The 25,740-nt window shown below is 38.3% G+C and overlaps 2 protein-coding genes across 2 annotated transcripts; one reads left to right on the top strand and one right to left on the bottom strand.

The window, feature by feature from the left end:
* Positions 1–564: 564 nt before the first annotated feature.
* Positions 565–10,451, bottom strand: LOC132131405 (sarcalumenin-like). Its single transcript, XM_059543420.1, has 7 exons — positions 10,343–10,451; positions 4,686–5,270; positions 3,249–3,347; positions 2,632–2,727; positions 2,385–2,501; positions 2,055–2,288; positions 565–1,737 (listed from the first exon to the last, which is right to left on the bottom strand). Exons 1-7 carry the CDS (start codon positions 10,398–10,400, stop codon positions 929–931), a joined length of 1,998 nt encoding a protein of 665 aa, XP_059399403.1. The 5' UTR covers positions 10,401–10,451; the 3' UTR covers positions 565–928.
* A 706-nt stretch (positions 10,452–11,157) lies between these two features.
* On the top strand, positions 11,158–25,498 carry LOC132131240 (zinc finger protein GLIS2-like). Its single transcript, XM_059543260.1, has 7 exons — positions 11,158–11,559; positions 16,228–16,380; positions 17,380–17,519; positions 20,529–20,699; positions 22,445–22,578; positions 22,863–22,981; positions 24,838–25,498. The coding sequence occupies exons 2-7, from the start codon at positions 16,236–16,238 to the stop codon at positions 25,449–25,451; spliced, it is 1,323 nt and encodes a 440-aa protein (XP_059399243.1). The 5' UTR covers positions 11,158–11,559; positions 16,228–16,235; the 3' UTR covers positions 25,452–25,498.
* Positions 25,499–25,740: the final 242 nt, after the last annotated feature.

The following is a 25,740-nucleotide window of genomic DNA, read 5'->3' as shown; positions in this document are numbered from 1 at the left end:
TTTTAAATGATATGTTACACCACCTAGTGGATATTTTGGATCCTCTTTTGTTGAAGTGAATCAGCTGCAGCTGCAAAATCATTATCATTTGTCTCACAATTCATCCATGTATTTATTTTCTTTAAATGTTTTATTAGTAGTAGTAGTAGTATTGTCTTAAATATACAGTTTAACGTTTAATTTCCATATTTGGTAACTCAAGAGCCAAAAAAAAAAAATTATTTTGAAACATGCAATAATGTGAACAAATACAGCAACATTTATCATCTCATGTACCAACACCAGTAAATTGTACAGAGGAATATGATCAATATGTACAAGTGGAACTGAAGTAATGAAGTCAAGATAAACGTTCTACCACATACAGCATATTCATTGTTTCAATCATGGCATAGAGAAAAAATATAATAAAATAAGGTAATTGTGACATTTGAGCTCACATTTCAGAGTTATGAACTCAATTAAAAAAAAAAAAAGTCAGATCTGCTACATAGACACTGAAGAATTATGGGTATTATCTACCAGTTCTGACTTTTTATCTAAAAAAAAAAGTATCATAAGGTAAAAATTCACAATGAACTTTTTTATCCTGTGGCAGAAACAAGCTTCCATAATTCACACTTTCAAAATGGCATTCAAACAATAAATAAATAAGATTATGACGTTATTTATTTTGAACAGTATAAATACATTTTTTGCAAGCGGAGTTAAATTAGAACAAGGAAGAAAAACAATAACAGAAAAGGAAGAAAAATAGCACACTGCTCCCCTTCACTCAGGTCTGCTTTATAAAGAGTGGTAAAAATCTCTGTACACACTGTGTTTAACTGGCTTTCCATTGATGTGAATCTCATCTGTGTCACTTCTACTCTCTCATTCATCGCTTTGGTGCCACTCTTCCATATTCCCCACATCTCCCATCATTCTTCTATTGCTGTCTCCTCCAACGGTTTTGGGGTTTCTCTTTGGTTTCTGCAGCTGCCTCTGCCTTGGCTTCCCGTTTCTCTGCCAGACTGCTGATCAAAGCCGGCAGCTCATCTGTGATGGCATTCTCAATCTTCTCCAGCAGGCATCCCCCTGACCAGCCGCAGTATGAGGAGAGGAGCTTAAAGCCACCAGGAGGATTGACTCCGAAGAAATCCCGATACGCCTCCGCTTCTGGCAAGTCGAACTTACTCACATTGGTCTTGGCCAGAATGGACTTGAAGATGTAGAATTTGTCAGGATCACTCACAATATCCTTGAAAACCTCATGTGGGTCACTAAACCAGCCCAGCTTCTCATAATATGTCTGCAGGTAGCGGTCAACCAGGAGGGCGTGGATGCGCACGCGGATGCCGTGCTGCCGAATGAAGGCGATTTTGTTTTGTAGCCGGTTCTCGATGACCTGATTTAGGTCCTCCAGCAGAGAGATCTCTTCACGTTTAAAAAGTTCTCTGTTTGTGTCGGGAGCATATGCCTGGGGCCAAAATGAGCTCACGTACACACGTGGTGGCTCTGTCACATTAATCAAGGGTGCCATGCTCCAGAAGAGGGCGCCGTACACGCGCATTAGGTCCTGGGTTGTTAAACTGTCAGCCTTGTTGAAGATGATACGGATCTGTGACTCGCGTCCCTTCATCTGTCTGAACAGCATTTCTAGTTCTAATCCGACGTCCAGTTTGGTTGGGTCAAACACCAGAAAGATGAGATCAGCACGGTCGATAAACCACTGGCAGACTTCACTGTAGGGGTACCCTAAAATACAACAACAGTGTTTTAAATATGTCCAATGGCAGAATGTTTTAGTTATACTTCGTACTTCATAATGATCTGATCTGATGCTCAAAAAACATTTATTATCATTATCATTGTTTATATCAGTTGTGCTGCTTAATATTTTTGTAAACTGTGATGCATTTTTTTAGGGATTCTCTGATAGAAATTTCAGAAGAACTGCATTTATTTGAAATAGTAATCATTTGAGACATTATAAACGTCTTTACTTTCCCTTTTGAACACTTTGTTCATACCAAACTCTTTCTTTCGAGTCTTTGTGAATATTGTTTTCTCACCTCTCTCTTGTTGTTTGCGGTTCTCGATGATTCCAGGCGTGTCCACAAAGGTGACGCGCTCCAGGAGTTTGTGCGGCATCTCGATTCCCACCAGCTTCTCCAGAAAGCCCTGACCAAACCTCTCTAGCGGTGAGAAAGAGCGGGAACTGTCTGCCGCCATGACAATGCCCTCGATGGTGCGAAACTTCTCACCATGCATCAGTACAGTGTATTCTGAGGTTGTGGGCTCAGCCCCTGAGCAAAAGCAAAAGAGGGCGAGATGAAGGAGCATAGAACTATATAACACCTCATTTCATTTTACAATCATTCATTTGATGATTGATATGTTACCAGTGTAAAGCTGTTGTGAAGTGCCTGTGAGACCCAGAAGATAATTGATCATGGAAGACTTGCCAACGCTCCAAGGACCAAGGAACAGAACCATGGGCTTAGATGTGATCTCTGCATCTGAACAATATGAAGAAAACAGAGTCCAACTGAGGATAGGAGTTCATTTAGACCCTTTTCATGGTAAAAGAGCAGTATAGTCTGAAATGAAATGACGTTTTAAAACCAATCCAATATCAAAAGACGTTACCTGACACTTCATGCTGCCGGAGCTCATTGTATTTGTAGGCCTTGTCCAAGGGTTTAATTGCAGTGTTGTAGACATGCTGCAGCTTCTTCAGAGCATCTACGAGAGGAAGAGTTGATGAAATTATGCTAGAAACTGACTCATACTGCTACTTCAAAAGTTACCTATTTATCATTTGGAGACTTTGGTGAAGCTAAATTGTGATTGGTTAATGAAATAACTGGCTTTATATGGTACATACTGTATCCACCTGTTTCTTCAACGTGGAAGTAAGCCTATGGGTGAGACTTCTGGTTCATTAGCCGAAATAACAAGGAGAATAACAACGTGCAGTAAACGGTAAAACTGTTTGCACTACACACCAGTGTGCTCATAATTAAGATAATACATTAAAATAATATGATAAGACACCAGTTTTAAACATCAAGCAGCAAGACGAACATTTAAAGTTTAAAAAAGCTGGACGGGGTGGACGCAGATGAGACTGGAAGCCAGACTCATAGAATTTACAAATGTGCCCATTTTTACGACAAGAGAAAGGTGGAAAGCCCAGAAAGGTTATACTTTTTACTTTACTATACTTTGTCTTTTTCTTCTTCTTCTTTCATTTTATGACTCACCGACAAATTCCTGTGAAGGTTCAGCTGTTGCCAGACGCAGCGTCTCGTCAATGTGAGACTGATCTCTTGTGGCAGAACCTGAGGGGGTTGCTTTATCCACTGCCAGAGGAAAAAACAGCCAGTCAAAATCAGCATAAAACATGAAGCTCATATATTGTAACATTTTCTTTCTTGTCGACGCACAAAACAAGGGTATTATTATTTAGCATTTTCAAAAAAATTTAAATTCTATTTTAAAAATGTACTTTACATTTCATTTTCTTTCTTTTTTTTTGGTAAACCTTTTCGTTTTTATCTTGTGGACGTATTTCTAAATTGGTTTTATGTCATTTATCTTTATTTTGATTATTTACAGCTAAGAAGTCTGTTGTGGAATCAACAGAACGTTGCCAGAATTGAGATTTACATCTGAAGTAAACAAGATCTCTGAGGTAAGAAGCTGCATCTGTATTTACACAAGAATCACAATAACAGGAAACAATGTGTCAGCTCAATGTGTTGCTTGTTTTATTTTTTAATGCGCAGCTAAAAGCTAAAAAGACCAGCTTAGATCTACGCAAATGGTGATGTCCTAGTCATGGTTAAACATACAACAGACAAACACTTCCATTATTTATTTTCATTGATTATTTTAAGTTCACATCATTTTTTAATCAGTAGTGTTACAGAAATAACCAGTCTCCGAAACAGCTGTAATGTTGAATGGATCCATCTACTGCTACATGTACATCAACTGCCTATTTGAAGCCAGACAAACTCAACCAATGTACTATTAAAAGCATCTGAAACATTTCTTCCCTATTACAAAACTGTCCTCCATGCAGGCCAGAGAACATGTTGTTATGAATGGCGATGGACTTGTGCCAGGGGTTATTTCTGTTTGGTTATTTTGGTGGTGGGTTTATTCCTGTGCCACCTTCGACCTAAGTATCAGGTGGAGAAGCAATAGTGTGCACCTCTGCTCCCTGGGGACGGGACAACAATATAGCGCCTTTTCTCTGGTTATTTCCACAATACTGGGCTTCAACAAGAGGCTTTATGATGATTCTGAAGCTTTTATGTATTTTTTATTTTAACGTATTTGATTTTAGATTAGTATAAAGGTGCATTCACATTGTCATTTTATTTTTCTCAAAAGTCACTTTCAAACAAAGCAGCTTTTTTTTTTTGTCCAAACTGAACATTAGCAAAAATCTGCAGAGGAAAATGTTTTGCCCTCACGTGAAAATCCTGATTGCATGGATTCTTATTTAAGCGACTGAATGGACTTCCTCAACTTTGTTTAGTGAATATACGATGTATGAAATCCAGAACTTGTGAATTTTTTTTACTTTTACAAATGCACTTAACGATTCTAATTCAACAATTAAATGTTATTTTGTTTCATATTACCATGAAATGTCCAATGTTATTTATGCTGACTGAATCCTATTGTACCTTTCACAGATGCTTTGGTTGCATCTTGAATCTGAAGAACCTGCTCTTCCTCAACTGCCTCCTCTTCAGTCTGAGAAAGCTCCTCTTCTTCACCTGCTTCATCTTCAGTCTGAAGAACTTCCTCTTCCACAACCACCACCTCGTTAGTCTTAGAAACGTCCTTGTCGTCCTCTTCCACAGATTCCTCAGCAACCATTTGTGATTCTATATCACTGTCTACGTCTACATCTTCATGTTCCTCCTTAAGAACTTCCTCTTCCACTGCTTCATTAGATTCTTCTAACTCAACTTCTGCCTTCTCCTCAAATATCTCTTCAGATGAGGTCTCCTCTTGACTCGACTCCTCAGATTTCTCTTCTGAAACAACCTCCATCCCGTCTTTGTCCTCGTTAGAACTGTCATCTTCTGCCGAGGTGTCAGTGTGTGCACCAGTGCTACAGGGTTGGCACACAGGTCTGTTCGGTGCAGGAGTGTCATTGGAGGAGCTCTGGCTTATATCCTCTGTGCCATCACAGCAGTTGAACAACTTGCCTTCAGACTTCGGCTGGAACGGCACAAGAGGCTCAGTCTCAGAATCCACTGCATCTGCAGAGGAAAAACTAAAATATTAACCAAAATATGAAGGTATATAACCCGGCACATTCACACTGAATGATGAATTAACCATACTTGATATTACAACATAATGGCAACAAAAATGTACAAGTCATGTACAAGTTCGGTTGATTATTTATTTTAATTTTTTTACCGAAACATTATGAAAGTTGGCCGAAAACCAAAACCAAAAATATTTCAGTAATTACATTTGGGTAGTTATGGGTAGTGAGTAATTGATTTGGTACTATGTTTAGGGTGTGCTGCATCATTTTTGGTGAAGGTGAAGTGCGTCCACAATGCTGACACAGTCACCTGTTGTAGTTTATTCACGATGTGAACACAAAATGGTTGCAAAATGGATCGTTGGAGAAATGTTAACCATCATACCTTTGGCCCTCCAAAAGTATTTCGACCAAATGTAAAAAATATTTTTTAGCCCAAATTTTGGTGCATCACTAGTACAAGTCACATCACTGTCCACCACATCATATCACTTCCCGTGAATAAAAGTTATCTGCTGCTGTAGGTATAACATTAGCATTAGCGTTCAGTGTTGGAGACAGTATAATCTACGACAGAGGAGCCCGATCCTGTTCCTGGAGCTCTACCTTCCTGCAGAGCTCAGTGCAAACCCTGCTCCAACACACCCGTCTGTAATTATCGCTGGTTCATGTGTGTTTGATTACAGCTGAAGCTGAACTTTACAAGAAGGTAGATCTCCAAGAACAGGATTGTGCACCCCGATCTATAATGTCACAGCAACTCAAACAAAATAAAACCATGGCTACTATCCTCAATCATGTACAGAATCATATCTTAAAGTGGTTTAGCTCTAATAATGTGGTTTATGGATTTGAATATGACTTTGTGGTAGAGCTGCTTTGGTGCAAATCTGTAAGTCTGTGGCAATGACCCATCTCTGTGATTCATGTGGCGATGAATGCTCTTGATGAGAGCTAAATGCTTTTCATGTGAATCACATCCTGAAATAGGGAGCAGAGCTGGCAAAAGAAGAGAACGCCAAGTCATTTCTGTTCATGTGGATCATCAGAGCAAGGTTTATTTTTCATACATTCATCTGGCGAGGCGGCTCTGATAAAGGTGTTAGCATGATAGTTTTGTACCAGATTTTCACCTCTAATTTTTATTTCAAATGCTTCCATTGGAAAGTACAGCTCTGCTTTTGAGCAAATATTAATCAAATTTTAAACAATGATGCATTAAACAGTCATTTCAGTGGCCTATAAACTGTAATCCATATCAAAGTGTAAAAAAAATCACATTCAAAAGTGCTTTTTTTGACTTAATTCTAAATTACCCTCAAAAGACAAACCCTCAATTCATTAAAAGAGTCTTCGCAATACACTTAAGCAATGGTTCAACAACATACTGACAGCAGATGGCACCTATATGTCTATAGTTAGTTCAGATAAACCTCTTCCACCTTTGGCATTTGACCACTTGCTTGTAAAAAATGCTCGCTGACAGGAATATGTGTTCCTTAGATGTCTCTTATTAATTGAATTGGCTCTACTCCGTGTAAATGAGATATGTTTTGAGCATGTAGACACATGCTCACATACCCAGGATAGCTGTATTTAGGCCAAAGACATGAGTGCAACAGTGTCACCAATGCAACCGTCAGACATTTTGAACCGCTCATATTCTGCTTCATATCATAGTCTGCCATGTTGATTTAATTAAATTAGAGCCAGTTGAAGTGGTAGGAAAGAGCAACAATGCTACCCTCTCCAAGGACCATCCCAATCCACACAGGTATTATTTTGACAACTGCTGGGGAGCTTTCAGTCACAGTGGAGAAGGGACATTTGTTTGTGTGTATTGTGTGTCTCGGGTGACTCCTGTTGAAATGATTAGATAGCATCGGGCCTTGTAAACTACCCCAAAATGAAACCAACTAACTCTTATGAGCCGGTTCTTTTTAGTGAATCGAATCATAATTTGACCAGTGACATGATTCTCCAGTGAATAACTCTTTTGAGCCGGTTCTGTTTAGTGAATTGAATCATAATTTGACCATTGATGTCTGATTCTTGAGTGAATAACTCTTTTGAGCCGGTTCTGTTTAGTGAATTGAATCATAATTTGACCAGTAAAGTCTGATTCTCGAGTGAATGACTCTTTTGAGCCGGTTCTGTTTAGTGAATCGAATCATAATTTGACCAGATTTGACCAGTGATGTCTGATTCTCGAGTGAATGATTCTTTTGAACTGGTTCTGTTTAGTGAATCGAATCATAATTTGACCAGTTAGGTCTGATTCTTGAGTGAATGACTCTTTTGAGCCGGTTCTGTTTAGTGAATCGAATCATAATTTGGCCAGTAAAGTCTGATTCTCAAGTGAATGACTCTTTTGAGCCGGTTCTGTTTAGTGAATCGAATCATAATTTGACCATTGATGTCTGATTTTCGAGTGAATGACTCTTTTGAACCGGTTCTGTTTAGTGAATCGAATCATAATTTGACCAGTGAGGTCTGATTCTCAAGTGAATGACTCTTTTGAGCCGGTTCTGTTTAGTGAATCGAATCATAATTTGACCAGTGAAGTCTGATTCTCGACAGAACGAGTCTTTTGAGTCGGTTCTTTTTAGTAAATCACAACATAGCACAACCTGTCAAATCTGAAATATATCAACACTTTAAAAAAATGTATTGGTTTACATTTATTATTGAAATGAGCTCAACATTTGATAACAGCACTGTATTTTTTTATTTATTTTACGAGGTGACGATTTAGTATAAATTTCTACAATGTGATTTATGTAAATATATGATTTTTAGAAAGCAAAAAAAAAAAAAAAAAAAGCTTGAAAGCCCACTCCTAAACCTAACAAAATGTAAATATATATGAATTTTGTGTTGTGTTTTAGAGTACGACTATGTACGACTTGCTGATATAAGTATTGTGTGTGTTTTATTTGTTTGTATAGCAACATGGTTTACTATGGCTTGCAAGTGCAATGTCTCTTTAAGGTTGGCTGAGTGCACTGTAACAGGGAAAGCCCCGGTGCTAAAACAGGCCACATACAGTAGCATGGCAGTACAGAAGCTTTAAGTCCTACTGTTAACATAATGGTTGCCCTACAAGGCCTGCAAGACAGAAATAAATAGTGATTGAGACAGTACTGTTGTGACAGCAGCTGTGGACTGTAAGTGTATATGTGGATAGAGAGTACAAGGGGGGTCGTGAAAGCATGACCATGCAACTGCTCGACGAACAGTGTCTGATTTCATGGTGAACTCTAGGCCTGACCATGCAGCCTGACAGCACAGACGCAACAAGAGCAGTGCAAGGACAGACAAGGATAATACAGGAAGAAGTTACAGTCTCTAAATTAGCTGACCAACAGTAACTGTTTTTCTTTGACTAGAGACAAAGGATTACAACAATCACAAAGTCAATGAATAGGAAATTTAAATAACAAGATATAAGAATTAATATTCAAATTTATAATAATAATGTTATCCACTCAGGAGAATGAGAATGTTTTTTTTCTTATTTGCATGCATATTCATAATGCTCTATTAACTTACAATTAAATACAAAAACACAATTAAAATGCAATTCATAGAGCAACTTTAAAACACCTCTTCTATGATGAGCATGTTTTTAATTTCTAATTTTAAATATATGTCTAAAATTAATTTAACCGCTTCTCAGGGTGATTCAAATAATTACGTTCTTGTAGTCGAAAACTTTATTAAGTAGTTCGATGTGTTTTATTATCATTGCTTCTACAATAATAAAAAATGGCTGCACTGATTATTAATACTTGAATTATTAATATTAATATTTGTCTTCCAATTCAAAATTATTTGTTGTTACTGATAAAGTCATGTGGTGTAACCAGCATACAGAAATATATATATATATATATGTATGTATATATGTATGTAGATAGATAGATAGAAATATGACAAAGCAAGGTTAGTTCAGGTCATGTGGTGCAACTCCTCAAAATATCAATAATAAATGACAATTGTAAAATTTTAAGAAGAAGAAGTGAAGTGAAGTGAAGTGAAGAAGTTTACTTTTAAAAGTACTTCTAAAAACTTTTAAAATCTATGTAGCCAACATTAATATAAAAGGTATATTTCAAGAAATTAGTATACATTTTAAAGAAGAATTTTAAAAGATTTTTACTTTTCTTTTATCAGTCAATAACCCATAAAAGTGTGATTAAGATGTATGACCCAGTGTAATTTTAGAATTATTTAAGATTTATTATAGTTTTTGAATTTTATTATTTTTACTGTTTTACTGTTTATATTTTTTGTCAAGTTTTTTTTTTTAAATGTACAGTTTTCATTCATTTTTATTTCACTTTTAGTTTTTAAATACACCAAGTTAAACTAAATGAAAATGAAATATTTACCTTGTCATGTAGTCTATTTGAAATTAAAGGGTTTTATACATTTTTTATTTAGTTTCATTTAAAGTTCATGTAATTTCTACCAACTATTTTGTGTGTGTGTGTGTGCGTGTGTGTGTGTGTTTTATGGTTTTAGCTTACTATAATAATCAAGTGAACACAGCAGATGTCAGAAGTTACATAATTCAACAGAAAAGCAGGTCATTCAGTTTTTCAGGGCTTTGTGTGTCTATATAAAGCCCCGAAACAGCAAGAACGAGTCCCAGAAACACCTTTTCCCGCACTACACATACAGTTCAATCCATCCAGAAACTCAAATACACTTGTACTGAACATACTGTACTTAAACGCACTAGATGACTCTTAGTGAACGAATCAAAGAACAATTAGACTAACTTACATATTCAAGTTCACAACAACAAGACAAGAAGCCCCACGTCTTATATACATTCTGTAAACTGTACACTTCTCCATATACACTTTCTGTATACAGGCAAGCACAGATGCAGGACGCTCATCACCAAGGACAAGCAAGCTGATCTAGGATTTCAGACACTTATCTTGAGGCCTAATACTCTCAGACTTCAGCTGCATACAAACAGAAGTCACCTGCAGCTGTAAGTTCAGCAGTCCACCTGCATTCGAATCCAGTTTTTAAACGTCTTACCTGCAGTGGCGAGTGCCAGTAGAGGCAGCAGGCAGCAGACGGGGATGAAAAGCCTCATTTTGACTGCCAGGACTGCCCGGGTCCCTTCTCAGGCTATATATACCCCCGGAGAGAGGCAAGAGGGCATGCGGAGGTTCTGGGGGTGGGGCGGCCCTCATGGACATTGGAGGATTTACACAAGCGTCAGCACTGGGAGCAGCTGCTTTCTCCAGTCATGGCTTTTAACCTTTGCCTGTTTGTAACCGTTTCTGGGTAACTAACCGGATTTGATAAAAAAGTCTGAGGAAGATTGAGTCCAGTGATGGGGACCAAATATGGTCACTTAAAACAAGAACTTTGTTGAGATTAATTAAATGTTAGGCTTTTTTTTTTTTTACTAGACGTTTACACTATATATATATATATATATATATATATATATATATATATATATATATATATATATATATATATATAATATGTTTTTGGACATTTTAACGTGGTAATACAACTTACTTTGAGACCTAGGGACCTTATTGCGCCATATATACTTGAATATAATCATAGTCTTTTGGTACTGTAGCCTGAAGCACTTTTTTGTTAGGCTAATTTATACAGAAACATCTTAAATACTTGGCGGACGAAACAGAAATACATGTTGCGAACTTTTTCCAAATTAATGTCTTTAAAGTAAACAAAGTAAGTGCGTTCTCTCTCTCTCTCTGTCTCGCCGTCTCCGTGAGGGGGCGTGGTCACACAGCAGGGAGGGTGGGGCGAGAATAACACAGTAATCTGCGAGAGAAGAGAGAGAGAGAGAGAGAGAGAGAGACCACATCTGGAGGAAAATAAAGAATCATCACTTCATGTCCTCCACCCTCTGTCTTATTCTCCGCCCTCTCCCTCCGTCTGTTTTTCTGACTGGGGAAGGAGCTGGAGACAGTAGACAGGCGTCGTAAGCAAGCGATGCTCCTTTGAAATGTATTTATTTTAGAACGATTCATCGTAACTTGACACAATTCTATATCTCCTGACAATTTGATCTGCTCGTACTCTAACACAACAGTTTGCGTTTTTAGTCTAAGTATAGCATTTAGAGTTGGATATGGTCAACTGGATCCAGGAGTGTTTTTGATGAAGACATCTGGCGCTTTAATCGTTCCGTGTTAAACGGACCGCGCGCGCTTCGAGTCGACTCGGCGGTCACGTATCTCGGAGTCAGACGGAGTGTCTTCGTTGAGGTAAAACCGTCGGGCATGTCGCGCACATCTGGACAAGCAATCCGTGTCAGCGCACATCTAGAAAAAGATTAAGGATGTGTGCGCGCGTGTGTTATTCTGCGCAAGTTTTATCCAGACGGTCTGACCCAGTTTCTTAAATACTGAATAGCTATCGAATACTACTGAACTGGAATAGGTTTGGTAAACAGACTCCGTCATGAATAGAGACCGCCTGCTGTTATATAACTTGTGACAGTCATGTCAGGACAGCTACAGGTGTGAACGGAGGACACCTGAGCGCGTGGGAGCTTCGAATGTTTTTTAGAATACTTGATGTGTATACTGTATATATAAAACACTAATATAAATATAAAACACTAATATATATATATATATTATGCGCGCTTTATATTTCATGTTTATTTTTTTGTTTAGTGGATTGTGTGAAAACCTCGTAATTTACAGTCAGTATTTAATTATGCAAAGTTAACCCCTTCAGCATGAAACAAGACCCTTATGTTTCATGTCCTTATGGGGTTTATTTTATTTTTATGCACAGGGCCAACTCCTGCATTATTGTGATATCTTGTCTTAGCTAATCAGAAAAGCTTTTCATAATCATTTAATGTTAAAATAGTACTGTTGGCTTGCTAACTTAACCCCTTCAGCATGATACAAGATCCTTTCATGTCCTTATGGGGTTTATTTACATTTTATGTCAGGTTAAACGAAGAACCCATCCTGCTTTATTGTGATACCATGTCGCAGCAAATCAGAAGTTTTTTGTAATCATTTAACATTAAACTAGTAGGCTAAATTGTTGGCTTGCTAACTTAGCCCATTCAGCATGATAAAAGACCCTTATATTTTGTTTCCCAATAGGGTTTCTTTCATTATAATGTTGGGTAAAACTATAATCCCATCCTGCGTAATTGTGATACCTTGTCATAGCAAATCAGAAAAGCTTTTTGTTACCACTAGTAGGATCAATTATTAGCTTGCTAACTGAAAACAGCATGTTTACGTTTGACAGTTTTAGCTCCAGTAACAAGATGCGATAGCTAATTTAATAGACAGATTACAAAAAAATACACCATATAAAAATTTTCGCAAAGGAAAATAACAATTTGAGGGTAGATGTACATTCCGTTAAATAAGTCGTACTGTTTTGAGATCATAAATCAAGTCAGATTTTTTACAAGCCATGTGTATTGGTTTTTCTATATACACATTTTATATGCAAACTATTATATATGCCGTCTACTTTAACTGAGGGTTCATTATCACTCACATATATCGCAGATGCACACAAGTAACCAAGATTAAGGGGGTAATAAAATGTGCATTCAAATATGCATTTATTGAAAAACCCATATTGATGACTGCTAATCTGATTATGTGGGCGTTTGCCGTGTCCAGCTCAGTCTCTGCGGTTGTTATGCCAGTACTTTGGGAGGTTCTCAGTGCAACGTCAAGCCCAGTCCTGATGCAACAAACTGCAACATTAACAGAGGGTCTGAGGAATGGAATGAGAGACAGATTGTGGATGAATTTGTGGCAGAGGGAGTATGCGTATGAATGTTTCAGTGGGTTGTGAGATATTGTTTGCCGTGATTACAGAGGGATGTGTCCGTCATACATCAGTTTTGACTTATAATGTGGTCTTCCCTTTTGCATTGGGGTTCGTTGGGTTCGCTGGAGAGAATGGGTGAGGAAAGACAGAAGGGAGAGATGAAACCACACATTCTCTTCTTTTGAAACACCAACCACCAATGGCTACTTCTGAAATTCTTCAGCTCTATTAGCTCCTTATTTAACTTTACATAAACGAGGATGCCTTGTACAGCATTTCCAAGAGAAACAGAGAATTCCTTTTTTTTTTTCATCAACCCTTACGTCTCATTTTATTTTTCTCAGTCTCTCCCTTTGGCTTGAGTTTGAGGTTGGACAGAGTTCCTGGAGGCCTTCCGAATCATGAGCAAGGGGAGGAGGAAAGGCATGGAAAGAGAGAGCGAGTGAGGAGAGAAATATGAGAGCGCGAGAAGGGAGAAAATGATCAGTCTGGAGAATTTCGAATTGCACTTAATCCACACCGTCCATTGGATTCTCAGCCGTGCCGTTCTCCCAGACTTCCTCTTCGCTCCGCGTCGCTGGTGAAACTGTGCGCGATTGCTGCGTTGGGTCCACAGCTGGTTCTTGTTATTGTTTATGAGGTTGGCTTTCTCTTTGCATTTCTAATGTACACTTAAAAGCGCAGTGGAAACAAATTGGGTGAATCTGCTGTGGCCAGAGGAATCTGTGTATGTGTGTCTGGATGACAGACTATACAGAGAGAGAGAAGGGGAGAAGAAGGAATGGGAAATTTAGAAGAGGGGAGGCTGTGTTGACCTTGTTCTGTTGCCAGACGCAGGGGTGGAAAGTGAAAGAGCGATGTGGCGCTCATTGCCTTCTGTAGGATGTTGTCGTTTCTTCCTCATCAGTGATTCATTATTTAGCTGTGTTTTGTTCCCCACACTCATCATGTTATGGATGAATGGCAGAGAGTGTTTTTAAGGGGTCCTCAGAAAATTTGAGAGGGGGAGAAAATTAACTATAAGAAATAAAAACCAAATAAACAAAGTAGTTTTAGATAGCTTTAATATGTTGGCTACTTGTTTTAAACTACTTTGGATTTTATATATGGTTAATTATTCAAATAAATGTTATAAAGAAATTGTTAAACAAACAATGTATTTAAAGTCTTTAATTGCACACACACACACACACACACACACACACATAAAAAATATTAAACTATTAGTAATATAAATATGTTATTTATTTATTTTTGCCACCAAAAATAAATGGTTAAATAAGTAAATAAATAGTCAAATAAATTACATAATTTAATGTAATGTCATTTCAATCTTTTTATATAGAAATAAATAATTAATAATATATAATCCATGCTTTTAAAAATCAAGATACATTCTACCCTTTCTTTTTTCTTTTTCTGGCTCTTTCTCATGCTAGACACTGAGATTGCAGGCTGAATAATGGGATTGCATCACTGAGGAAGGAGGGAGTGAAAAAGAGAAATAGGAAAGGAATGATCACCACTGCTTTTCGGTGTGAGTCGACAAAAGGAGGGAAAGAGCCAAAATTTCAGACACTTGCAGATGTGGAAGAATGAGAAACCTATTTTAAAACCTATTGAATGTTACCGGGAGCTTGATACGTTCAGAAATATGTGCAATATTTGTGGTGCTTGTACAGTATGTATCAGTGTTTGTGTGGATATAAAGCCCAGAAAGTAAGGGTGGAGCTTGAGGAGGAAGTTAGATTGAAAACAAACCCCCATGCCAGAAACTGAGAGTGAGGGAGGGACATGGATGGAGATGACGGGAAGTATTCAGCACCCAAACCTTTTGCAATACTGTGTAATATCATAGAGAGAGGGAGAAAGAGGGGAATATATGTGTGTGTGTGTTTAGACAAATTGTAAAGAACTTTAATATCGGCCATAACCTGAAAATAATCAGTGTTGGGGAAAGTTACTTTTAAAAGTAATGCATAACAGTTAAAAAAGTGAAAGTGACGTGACATTCAGCCAAGTATGGTGACCCATACTCAGAATTTGTGCTCTGCATTTAACCCATCCGAAGTGCACACACACAGAGCAGTGAACACACACGCACACACACACACACACTGTGAACACACACCCGGAGCAGTGGGCAGCCATTTATGCTGCGGCGCCCGGGGAGCAGTTGGGGGTCCGGTGCCTTGCTCAAGGGGCAGTATTGTGTTATACAGTATTGTGTTACTCCATAAAAAATTTACTTAGTTACTTTTTTATAGAAAGTAATTTTATGGAAACCAAATATTTTTTAATACTTTAATGGAGAATAGTTTCATTACTTATGAAAAAGTAATGCATTATGTTACTTTTGAGTTACTTTTTGTCATCTGAGCTGGGCATGCTTAATTATTTTTAATAAAAAAAATACAAAGTCATATTTTTGGCAACTGTAAAAAGGCGCTTTCACACCAAATGTGAAATTAATAAGCGTTAGCCTGAAGCCTCTGCACTTCTGTCAGTGAATAAATTGGAAAACAAAGGAACTTGGGTTATTTATTTGAAAAGGTAAAAATGCGTTCTTGTAAATTTAAAAGTAATGTGTTACTTTACTAGTTACTTAAAAGAAAAATAATGTAATTACCCCAACACTGAAAATAATTATCAAACTGATTTTTTTTTTTTACTATGGCGCGTTCATAATTACACCTAGTGGTGTTTTACTTTTAGACCCTATTGTACAAACACACAGATGTGGAGCCAGAGGCCCTCTCTTCATCAGTTTTCATCAGGCGAGATGGGAGGAAAAGAATGAAGGAAAGCAAAGAACTCAGATTTATATATCTTTGTAATGCATTCTGCATGTTTTGACTGCAGTGGGGCTGCTGGTGTGATGAACTACGCGTGTGTGTGCGTGACTTGTCTGGCAGAAAGAAATGTAAATGACTTACAGTTGCTGAAGTGAACGTGGAGCTGCACGTGTGTGGGAGTGTGTCTGCCTGTGAGGGAGAGACATGGTATTTCCTTCTACAAAATAAGCTGCAAAATCACAGTTGGTGCCGCTGTCAAGAGTCACAATGGAAAAAGAAAAAACAATGTTTCCATATAAAAATATGGTTTGATTTTCTCAGGCTGGTGGATGAAAGCCATGCTGTCACTGGACGAGCCCCTGGACTTGAAGATTTCCTCTGGCCGTGACAGGACGCTGAGAATGTCCATCTGTGCCCCGCTGCACTTTTCTCGTGCTCGAATATCCCGTGCTTTGCACAAGCCCAAAAGCCCTGGTTAGTTAACTGACCACACAAACCACTTCAGTTATTACATGCACCGCTACTGTCATATACATCTCAACGGAATGATGCGATTTATATTATAAACTTACAGTAATGGGGATGTTTTAGTAACTTGTTTCATTCCTGAATGAATCACTGTTTTTGAACAAATCAGCTGAATAACGATTCAGTGATGTATTCATAAAAACAGTATTTTGAATAAATCAATCAGCATTTTTTTAACAAATTGGTTCAATAAATGATTCAAAGACTCACTCACTCACTCTCTGAAGACAGTCACTTGTTTAGTTCCTGAATGAATCAGCTGTTTTGAACAAAATATTGAACGAATGATTCAAAGACAGGTGGGCGACTATGTCCGAAATTGCATATTCTCTGAATAGTCACTTCTTTTGAATAAGTAATTACTTTGCAACTGTTAAAACAGTATAATAGGAATGTGTGTAGCATGAATGTAATTCAGATGCACTACATTTGACTTGATATCATTTTCATGTTACCAACAACATCAATTGGTAGCCTCTGTAGCTTCATATGATAGTAAAGTGTCCATCAGATACACACTTCAGAATCTTGCCAGAAGTAGTAGGTCATCTGGGTACTTTTCACCAACTGTTTTATGAATACTATGAAGTCGGACATACTACTCCTTTCACATAATGTTTTTTGCCTGCTCTATAGTAGAGAAGTATGCATATTTGTAGGAAGCCAATGTCACAGATTTCATTCCTCAGCTGATTTAAATAAATCAGTTGAATGAATGATTCAATAACTCAGTCATTTGTTTTGTTCCTTAATCAGTGTGTTTGAACAAATAGGTTCAATCAATGAATCAGTGACTCAATTATTGTGTCTTTTGCTACCTTCTGCATAACACTGTAGAACTGCAGAAAGAGTCATTGAAAAATCCCCACCACTAATGCATAGACTGGCAGTCTATACCACAGTCTCAGCTGTACAAAAACGAACCTCCTTTCTTCTAATCTCCAGATGCAGCTGACAAGGACATGTCAGATTCCTCATCGTCCACGGTGGTAGATCTGAGTCTGTCTCCATCTTCCTCTCCCTCACCACCCTCTCCTATAGATAGTGGCGCCAGCTGGAGCCCCAGAGCGCCTCTTCTGGCCTCAGTGAGTAACTTATACCTCAAACTCTATGACTTCTTTCTAACTATTGTTAAAGTTTTATCTATGTGGTAAATGGATTCAAATTATTTAAATCACTTTCAAGAATCAAAGTACAGTTTCTGCGATCTCAGAAGCCACTTCATGTGCACTTAAAAGGATAGTTCACCCAAAAATGAAATTTGCCATCGATTTACTCACCCTCAAGCCATACTAGGTGTACGCCATTTCGTCTAATTCATGTGTATTTTTGGGTACAAATAGCAGTTGAGATAGATCAGGCAGGTTATTTGCGAATCTTTCTTTGGTGGCTGGAACAATAGTTCTGCCCAGACGGTAACGCTGAGACATATAGTTAATATCAGTTATACGCAGCATGCACGATACAAGGAAATGGTCTGTAATATCATCACTTTGAGGTACAGTATCTATAGCAGTAAGATCGATTCCATGCGATATAATTAAATCTAGTGTATGATTAAAACGATGAGTGGGCCCGGTGACATTTTGCTTGACTCCAAAAGAGTTTATTAGGTCAGTAAACACAAGTCCTAATGCATCATTTGTATTATCAAAGTGAATGTTAAAATCTGAGACAATTAGTACTTTATCAACAGTAACCAATAGGCCTGAGAGGAAATCTGCCAATTCTTTTTAGGAAATCTGTATACGGCCCTGTTGTTCTATATAAAGACACAATAGATTTCTTTTGCATATCTGGCATTGTATCATTAAGCAGAAGTATTCAGAATGAGTTAAACCACCATTTTTCTGGTTAAATCACGATCAGTTTTTTTTCTAGAGCCTGTATTAAATGTATATTTTGACCTCACTATTCGGGGAACAGACGCAGTCTTAATAGATTGGACAGTGCGAGTACTTCTGTCATTTAAGTGGGTAGAACAAAAGTCATCATAATAGTTATTTGAGATTTGTCTTACTAGTCAAATGGAGCAAAGTGTCCTGGAGATGTTGTCAGAGAGCAGCTCCGCTCCGACTGCTGGGGTGCAGACCATCAGCACGAAAAAGCCTAGGATGCTCCCAAAAAAGAATTATTAACAAAGAGCAGTTTCTGTTCTTTACACCATGACAATAACCATTCATTTAAAGCAAAATAGTAATAGCAGGCCCACAACTGATTAAAACTATAATTTGAGTTAGCCAGAGTGTAAAAGTACATATTTTGCACGCTCAACAGAACATCAAAGCTCAATTATTAATCATACTTACAGGTTGTGAATTGGAGGAGCAAGCTGTTCCAGACAAACTGGGCAATGACTCATCTTTCAACGACAACCAGGTTACAAATCCCGCATTGAACTTTCAGAGATTGGAGATGCAGTCATTGGTGAAATGATAGGAACACAGCAAAAAGTTGTGATTATATTGCTGTGGTCTCTTAGTAAAGATGAATTTTAAACAATGATTGTTCAGCCTCATCCTTTGGAAGTGATAATAAACCTCATTCACTTTCAAAGCACAGGGCACAGCATCTTCTCAACATTACGTTATTAAAATTACATTACATTACGAGCAACAGCGTTTGAAGTTTGTTGTCGCAGGATGTCCAAGCTAGATATAACTGGGCATTATACAAATGTAAGAATTTGTGATGCATGAAATTTGTAGAATGGGATTTGAATTTAAAACGACTAATTACAGCAGTTCAACAGCAGTGAATGGGCGTTAAGATTTTGAAGTCCAACAAGAAGCTAAAGTCCAAGTGGAAGTTAGAGGTTATGGTTTATAAAGTTTTAAATATGGATATTATTCTTACCCAAATGCATCGATTCACTCCAGAAAGATTTTTAAAACTCAATACCCATTCACTGATCTTATAAAGCTTGAAAGAACAAGGACATTTTTAAAATATAACTCCAATTGTATTCATTTGAAAGAAAAAAGTCATATACACCTACAGTAGTGTAAGGTAGTGGTACAGTGGTTCAGGCTGTAGGATTGTCGAATGACTAAAGAAACATTAACAGCACGGTGGTATAAAACTGTACATTTTTAGTCTATTACCACCCACTGCCACTTATACCAACGACGTAAATAAGCGCAGTTACAGTAGCTAAATATGTGGAGAGCGTTGCTATTAATTGACTATATTGTATTGCAATAAGCATTTCAAAGCAAATACTGAATGAAGACTATTTAGCACATAATAATTGAAATGGTTTAATAACAATATAGTGTTATGGTCACACTTGAATTGGTTACAAAATAAATGAAGGATGGTAAAACATGGTTAATTATACCCAACATGTATGCAAAATATTACCTGAGAGAGGGAGAAAAATAGGGAGAGAGAGAAAAGCCCTGAGAAGAGAGCTCCAGCAAAGAAAAGAGTCAGCAAAGAGAAAAGAGTCAGAGCAACAGTTACAGTCTTCTTTTATCGATTCCTTGACCATGTGACTAAAAACCAAATGTGAGACATTCAAACTGACCAATCAGCAGATTACAGCTTCACCCACTGTGCAAAAGGTGTGACAATTAGAAGACCCCCAGTGTATACACATGTTGGCCTACAGGCCTTGATCAATATCGGCACTTCAATGGCTTCAGGAATGCCAAATGGCCCTTTTGTTACTCAAGATAGGTTTGGGACGGGAAAACAGAAGTCTTTCATTATCTTTGACCCTACAGTAGAATGGCTTGAGGGTGAGTAAATCATGGGGTAATACATTTTTTTGGGGGGGTGAACTATCCCTTTGTGTTTTTAGCTTTCTGTGGCATAAACAAAATTTCTTTGACAAATAAATGTAATTGTACTGGAAGAGAGACTGCCTTATGCATCACTACCATAATTCAGTTCCCCTCCACACTAATTAATTTCAATCCAGTCTCACACAGTGTCCTGATCTGAACCCTTTCTAGGATCAAAAATAGAGGGTAGGTTTGGGAACATGTCCGGACATGTTTGGCAATGTGGTGGTCTCTTACTCCCCAACCAAGATGAGTCAGACATGATTCAGAAACAAATTACTGATAAATAAGCTCTTCTACTTGCAGGAATCTGAAAGCACCACATACCATGAGGACGGCGCCTCTCATCCTCCAGGTTTCCAGTTCTTTCTGCCAATTGGTGCAGAGGGGCCCCTGTGCCTGCCCTCCTCAATGCTGATTGGCCAGCACTCCCCTGAGCCCTCGAGTGATGAACAGCTGGCCTGCCGCTGGCTAAAGGTGAGTGACAGAGAGCTGGTATTACTGTTCTCTTTAATATGTTCATTCAATGTTAAAACCTATAGAGAGTGAGCAAATGTGCCTCCCACTTGCTCTCCATATATTGCCTGAGTGCTCTCATGCAGATTCGCTGTGGAGTTTAACCAAGATTATTTATGTCCCAGCCCGGGAACACGCAAGGCCATTTCCTTCAGGTAAGATTACGTTTAATACACCGTGCCATCCGACTTGGAGGATTTTGGGTCCACTTCAGCTGATGCTCTCCCGCCTAGCGGCCAGCAGGCGTGGCCTTCTGCTGCCTATTCTGAGCTAGTGGACATGTTAGTGAGTGCTACCAAAAAGATTAGTATTGAGTGGCAAGAGGAACTACGTGAGTCCCAGTCCTCTAAGCTCGAGGAGCGCTTCTTAAGTGGCCCTAAATCTTGTTCTCCATGGAGAAAGCTGCCATTTTTCATCGATCTGCATCACAAAATCTCCAGATCTTGGAAGCAGCCTTTCTCTGCTCGCCTAGTGGGCTCTGTGGAGCAGGGATAAGCTGCTATTCTGGCAATCAAGGACACGCTGGCTGCTAACCTCTCACCCAGGTATATGGATGATTAACTTATCTTGGACCATTCCAGTGATTTGGTGAGTCGTCACAGAGACTTTCTTCTTCAACACCTTCGATCTCTTGACATCAGTTTGAACACTGAAGAGTGTTCTCATCCCTGCTCAGCAGACCATTTTCTTGGTAGTCAAAAGGTGTTTTTTGGTATCAAAAGGTGTTTGAACCGCTTCAAGCTAGGCCGTCATGTTTCGATATCAAACGCGTAGGGGATTTGCAGGGTCTCTCTGTTAGCGAGCCATGCATGGAGTATGCTCCGGGCCTTGTTAAAGTATTCCTACGAACCAGACCCGGTTATGTCCCCAAGGTCTTTTCCATGTCATTTTGCTTCCAGGTGGTCATGCTTCACTCCTTCCTTCCTCCTCCTTTTACTTCTGTTGAAGAGGATAGGCTTCACCTGCTCTGCCCTGTTTGAGGTTTGAAGCTCATCTTCAAATGTATCTTTGAAGGGAACTGATTGTCTTGATGTCATTTTCATTTAATCTTTCCTATAATGCCAGATGAAGTAGCGTTCATGAGTGCAGCACTGTTTTGATTACAGCTGTTACTGGGGAAGCCACTATTTCTGCCTGCTAAACCACCTCCTGCTGGGAGAGAATGAATTTGCATTTTCAATAAGCCTGTCTGCTGTTTTACATTATATACATATATATTTTCCCCCGGGGGATGTGCCGCCACACATAGTGTGTAAGTCTATGGGAAACATTGGACTATCTAGAAACAATGCACTAAATCCACTCCAGACACTTTAGAAAGTACATAGCAAACGTGTATCAATATCTTTCTTCTGCTGAACACGATATTTTGAAGAATGTGGATAACCAAATAGCCATTGACTTCCCTAGTATGAAAAAATATTATGGAAGTCAATGGCCACCATCAATTGTTTACCCAATTGCTTACTAACCGATTACCCATATTCCTCAAAATAACTTTTTCTGTGTGCAGCAGAACAACAACAAAAAATCATACAAGTTTAGAACTTGAGGGTGAATATTGATGACAGAATTTTTATTTTTGGGTGAACTATCCATTAAAGTCCATGATATTAGATATTAAAAGAGCTATTGAAACATTTTATCATTCTGTTCTCCTTTTCTTCCTCCCTGCTCCTGCTCCGCTCTCTGTCTTTACTCTGTAGTGCCATCTGCTGTTCGAGAGCCTGCAGGATCTGGTGGACCATGTGAATGACTCGCATGTGAAACCAGAGGAGAATTCAGGATACTGCTGCCACTGGGAGGGCTGCGCACGCAAGGGAAGAGGATTTAATGCCAGGTCAGAAAACATGCACGCATTCAAACGATTTAAGATTTATTCTTTAAAACAAGTGCAAATGTCTTATGCAAATTTGTTTTTGAATTTATATCATTTAAAGTAGGCCTATTTGGATATTTTTGCTGGAAAATGTAAAAAAACTAAAGCTATATATATATATATAAGAGAGTAAATGTTAAAGTTCCATCCACTCCAAGATATTGAGAAACTTAAATGCATCTCGAATGTTTGCTTTTGGATGGTGTGCGGACATCACTAATCCGGGGTCCATTTGTATAACGCAGGTACAAGATGCTGATTCATATCCGCACACATACCAACGAGAAACCTCATCACTGCCCTACCTGCCACAAGAGTTTCTCACGCCTAGAGAACTTGAAGATACACACCCGCTCACACACAGGTGAGACAAACACATTTGCAGTATGGACCTGTATATAAAAAATGCACCAAAAATGCAAAAACAGATATGGCACACACATAAGATCCCATTAGGGTCCCAATAGGGTCTGAAATCTCAGAGGTAGATACCAATACCAGTATAATTCGACTTTAATATGCTGCTCAAGACCTCCTTTATTTAAAGATTTACATACTAATGTCAATATTAAAAAATAAAGCAATGTCTAAGCCTTCAACTTTTTCTGATTCTAGTAAATAGTGCTTCAAATAAGAAGTCAAATGTGTTAATCAAGTCAAGTATAATGAAGGTTAAATAACAAGTGATTCATTTTAACATTCATTAGTAAAATAACTATAATAAAACAGATGAACAAATTGCACTAGAATAAAGAAAGCTACAAATAAAGTAAAGGGTAGGCCCACTTGATGTTTTACGTAAATAAATATATTCAATAAATAAAAATAATTATTAATATTAACTTTGATAGTGACGAGGGCCAGCATTTATTCTCTTTTATACCATGGGGTGAGATTACTACACACACCTTTTACACAGTCTCACACAATTTCCTTTTTTATTGAAGGAAATTAAAGTATAATTAATGTAAGTTGTTTTTAATGATTTTATTAACTATAAAACTTGTGCAGTTAAACTAATTCAGAAGGGAAATTTTGTCGTCAGTTAACAGCAATATTACCCCAACAGGCCAAAGTAAACATATCAATTGCATTGTCTGTACATTTGCAACAAACAAATGTACAGAGGTCTTTTTTTTATTAGTGGCCTACAGAACATAAGAGTTATAAATATATATATATATATATATATATATATATATATATATATATATAACAAAAGTTTATTCCAAATGGCACCATAAAATAACCGGGTATCTGCTGCATAACAGCAGAAGCCTAAGTAGCCTGACTTGTAACGTGCATCACTCAAATTTATTCAGTGAAATCACGGCCTTTTGAAGTTTAATCATCATATTAATCTATATAGCAATTCTTGTCTTTCCTTCCCCAAATTTAAGACCTCTTATAATTAAGATTTTCTGTATCATTGAAGAGTTTTCATGGCCTTACATTTGAACGATTTAACTGAAGACTTTTTAAGGACCCCCAGAAACCCTAAGAAGAACATAGTTTCAGTGCAAACATTTCTGTCATGCATTTGGCAAAAGGCTTTTGTTGACAATGAATTTTACCTTTGAAATTTGAGGCAGATGCAACTCTGGCGTCCCCGTTGTTTGTGAGTAGTAGTGTGATGGCAATTTAAATAAAAATACTGATTTCCAAACACTCCAAGCATTTCCCCTTGAACTTTTTAAAAAGACAATCTGTTTACCATCTTTACTGGAAAATACTGTTTTCATGGTAAGGTTTTCATTTATTATTTACTAACTTTAACATTAGATTGCACGTCCTACTGCGATGAAATTAATATGGGGAGTGGTTGGAAACTAGGTTGGAAATAGTATTAACATTATTAATGGAATGTGAAAATCTTTTTAAAAAAAAGTGACTTCTCAAATGTTTTAAAATTGATAATCGGAGTCTAATATGTTCCAGCAGACATTGAAGGCCATTTACAACAGTTGTCCATCCCTGCTTTAAATGCTCCTCTGGGCCTCTTTGGTCACTATTGACTGAAATTTTTTACATCCATAACACGCACGCAGTCAAAAAAAAAAAAAAACTCCTACTCTAACATTCCCACACATCAACATTTTCCCACACAAAAAGACAAGTCTCTACAGGCTTGTGCCGTCTGGTTGTGACAGTATGTTCTTCTCGACCCCTGCATTCCTCCAGTACAGCCTTTGATTATTTCTTGCTCTTCTGCCCTCTCAGGAGAGAAGCCATACATCTGTCCTTACGAAGGCTGCAACAAGCGCTACTCAAACTCCAGCGACCGCTTCAAACACACGCGCACGCACTACGTCGACAAACCCTACTGCTGTAAAATGGTGGGCTGTCTGAAGCGCTACACTGACCCCAGCTCTCTCCGCAAACACATCAAGGCACACGGCCACGCTGTAGTGCAGGAACGTGCTGCCTCAACCAGAACCAACAGGCTGGATGGCGTCTCATCGATGGATCGATCTTACCCTGGAGCGGCTCGTTTCGTCCTACCAGGTGCGGCGACAACCTTATTTGGGGCTCACACCTACGCTGGGCCCCTTAGCGGTCATCCCCTGGATCTCTCCAGGCTCAGTCCGCTTTTAGGAGCCAGGCCAGTGATGTACCCCAACTCAGGTGCTCTTGGGATTGGGAAGGTGCCTATCCTGCACCCCTTGTTGTTGCCGCCATTCAGTCTCGGTTTGGGTCAAACTGAAAGAACAGTTGAAGAAGAAGATGATGTTGATGATGAAAATGAAGGCAGGATGGGAGTAGGACGAGGCCCTCACTCATGGGTCGTGATCCCTCCGGGCATGCTGTTCTTGAAACAGATGGCAAGCACGTAAAGAGACACATAAACCTTGTTCACACTGCACACCGGATTTGGATTTCAAATCAGATAACGGTGTCATTTTGCAACCGCTGAAATCATATATGTTATCAGATATGTAAATCAGTTATGTTATGTCCCCCCCCCCCCCAAAAAAAAACTACTGGGAAAAAAATTATTGTTTAGATTTTAATTGGATTTTGAACTGTTCACGAATTTGGTGTGAATCTAGTTCATCTGTTTTCCGTTCACACTTCAAAAGCTAAACTGGTTTGAACCAGGTATGCCAAAAAATGCTTCTTTTG

Source organism: Carassius carassius, chromosome 48 (genome assembly GCF_963082965.1).
Source record: "Carassius carassius chromosome 48, fCarCar2.1, whole genome shotgun sequence".
NCBI classification, from domain to species: Eukaryota; Metazoa; Chordata; class Actinopteri; order Cypriniformes; family Cyprinidae; genus Carassius; species Carassius carassius.
Note: the sequence above shows the minus strand (reverse complement) of the source record. Positions and strands in the feature narration are given on the sequence as shown.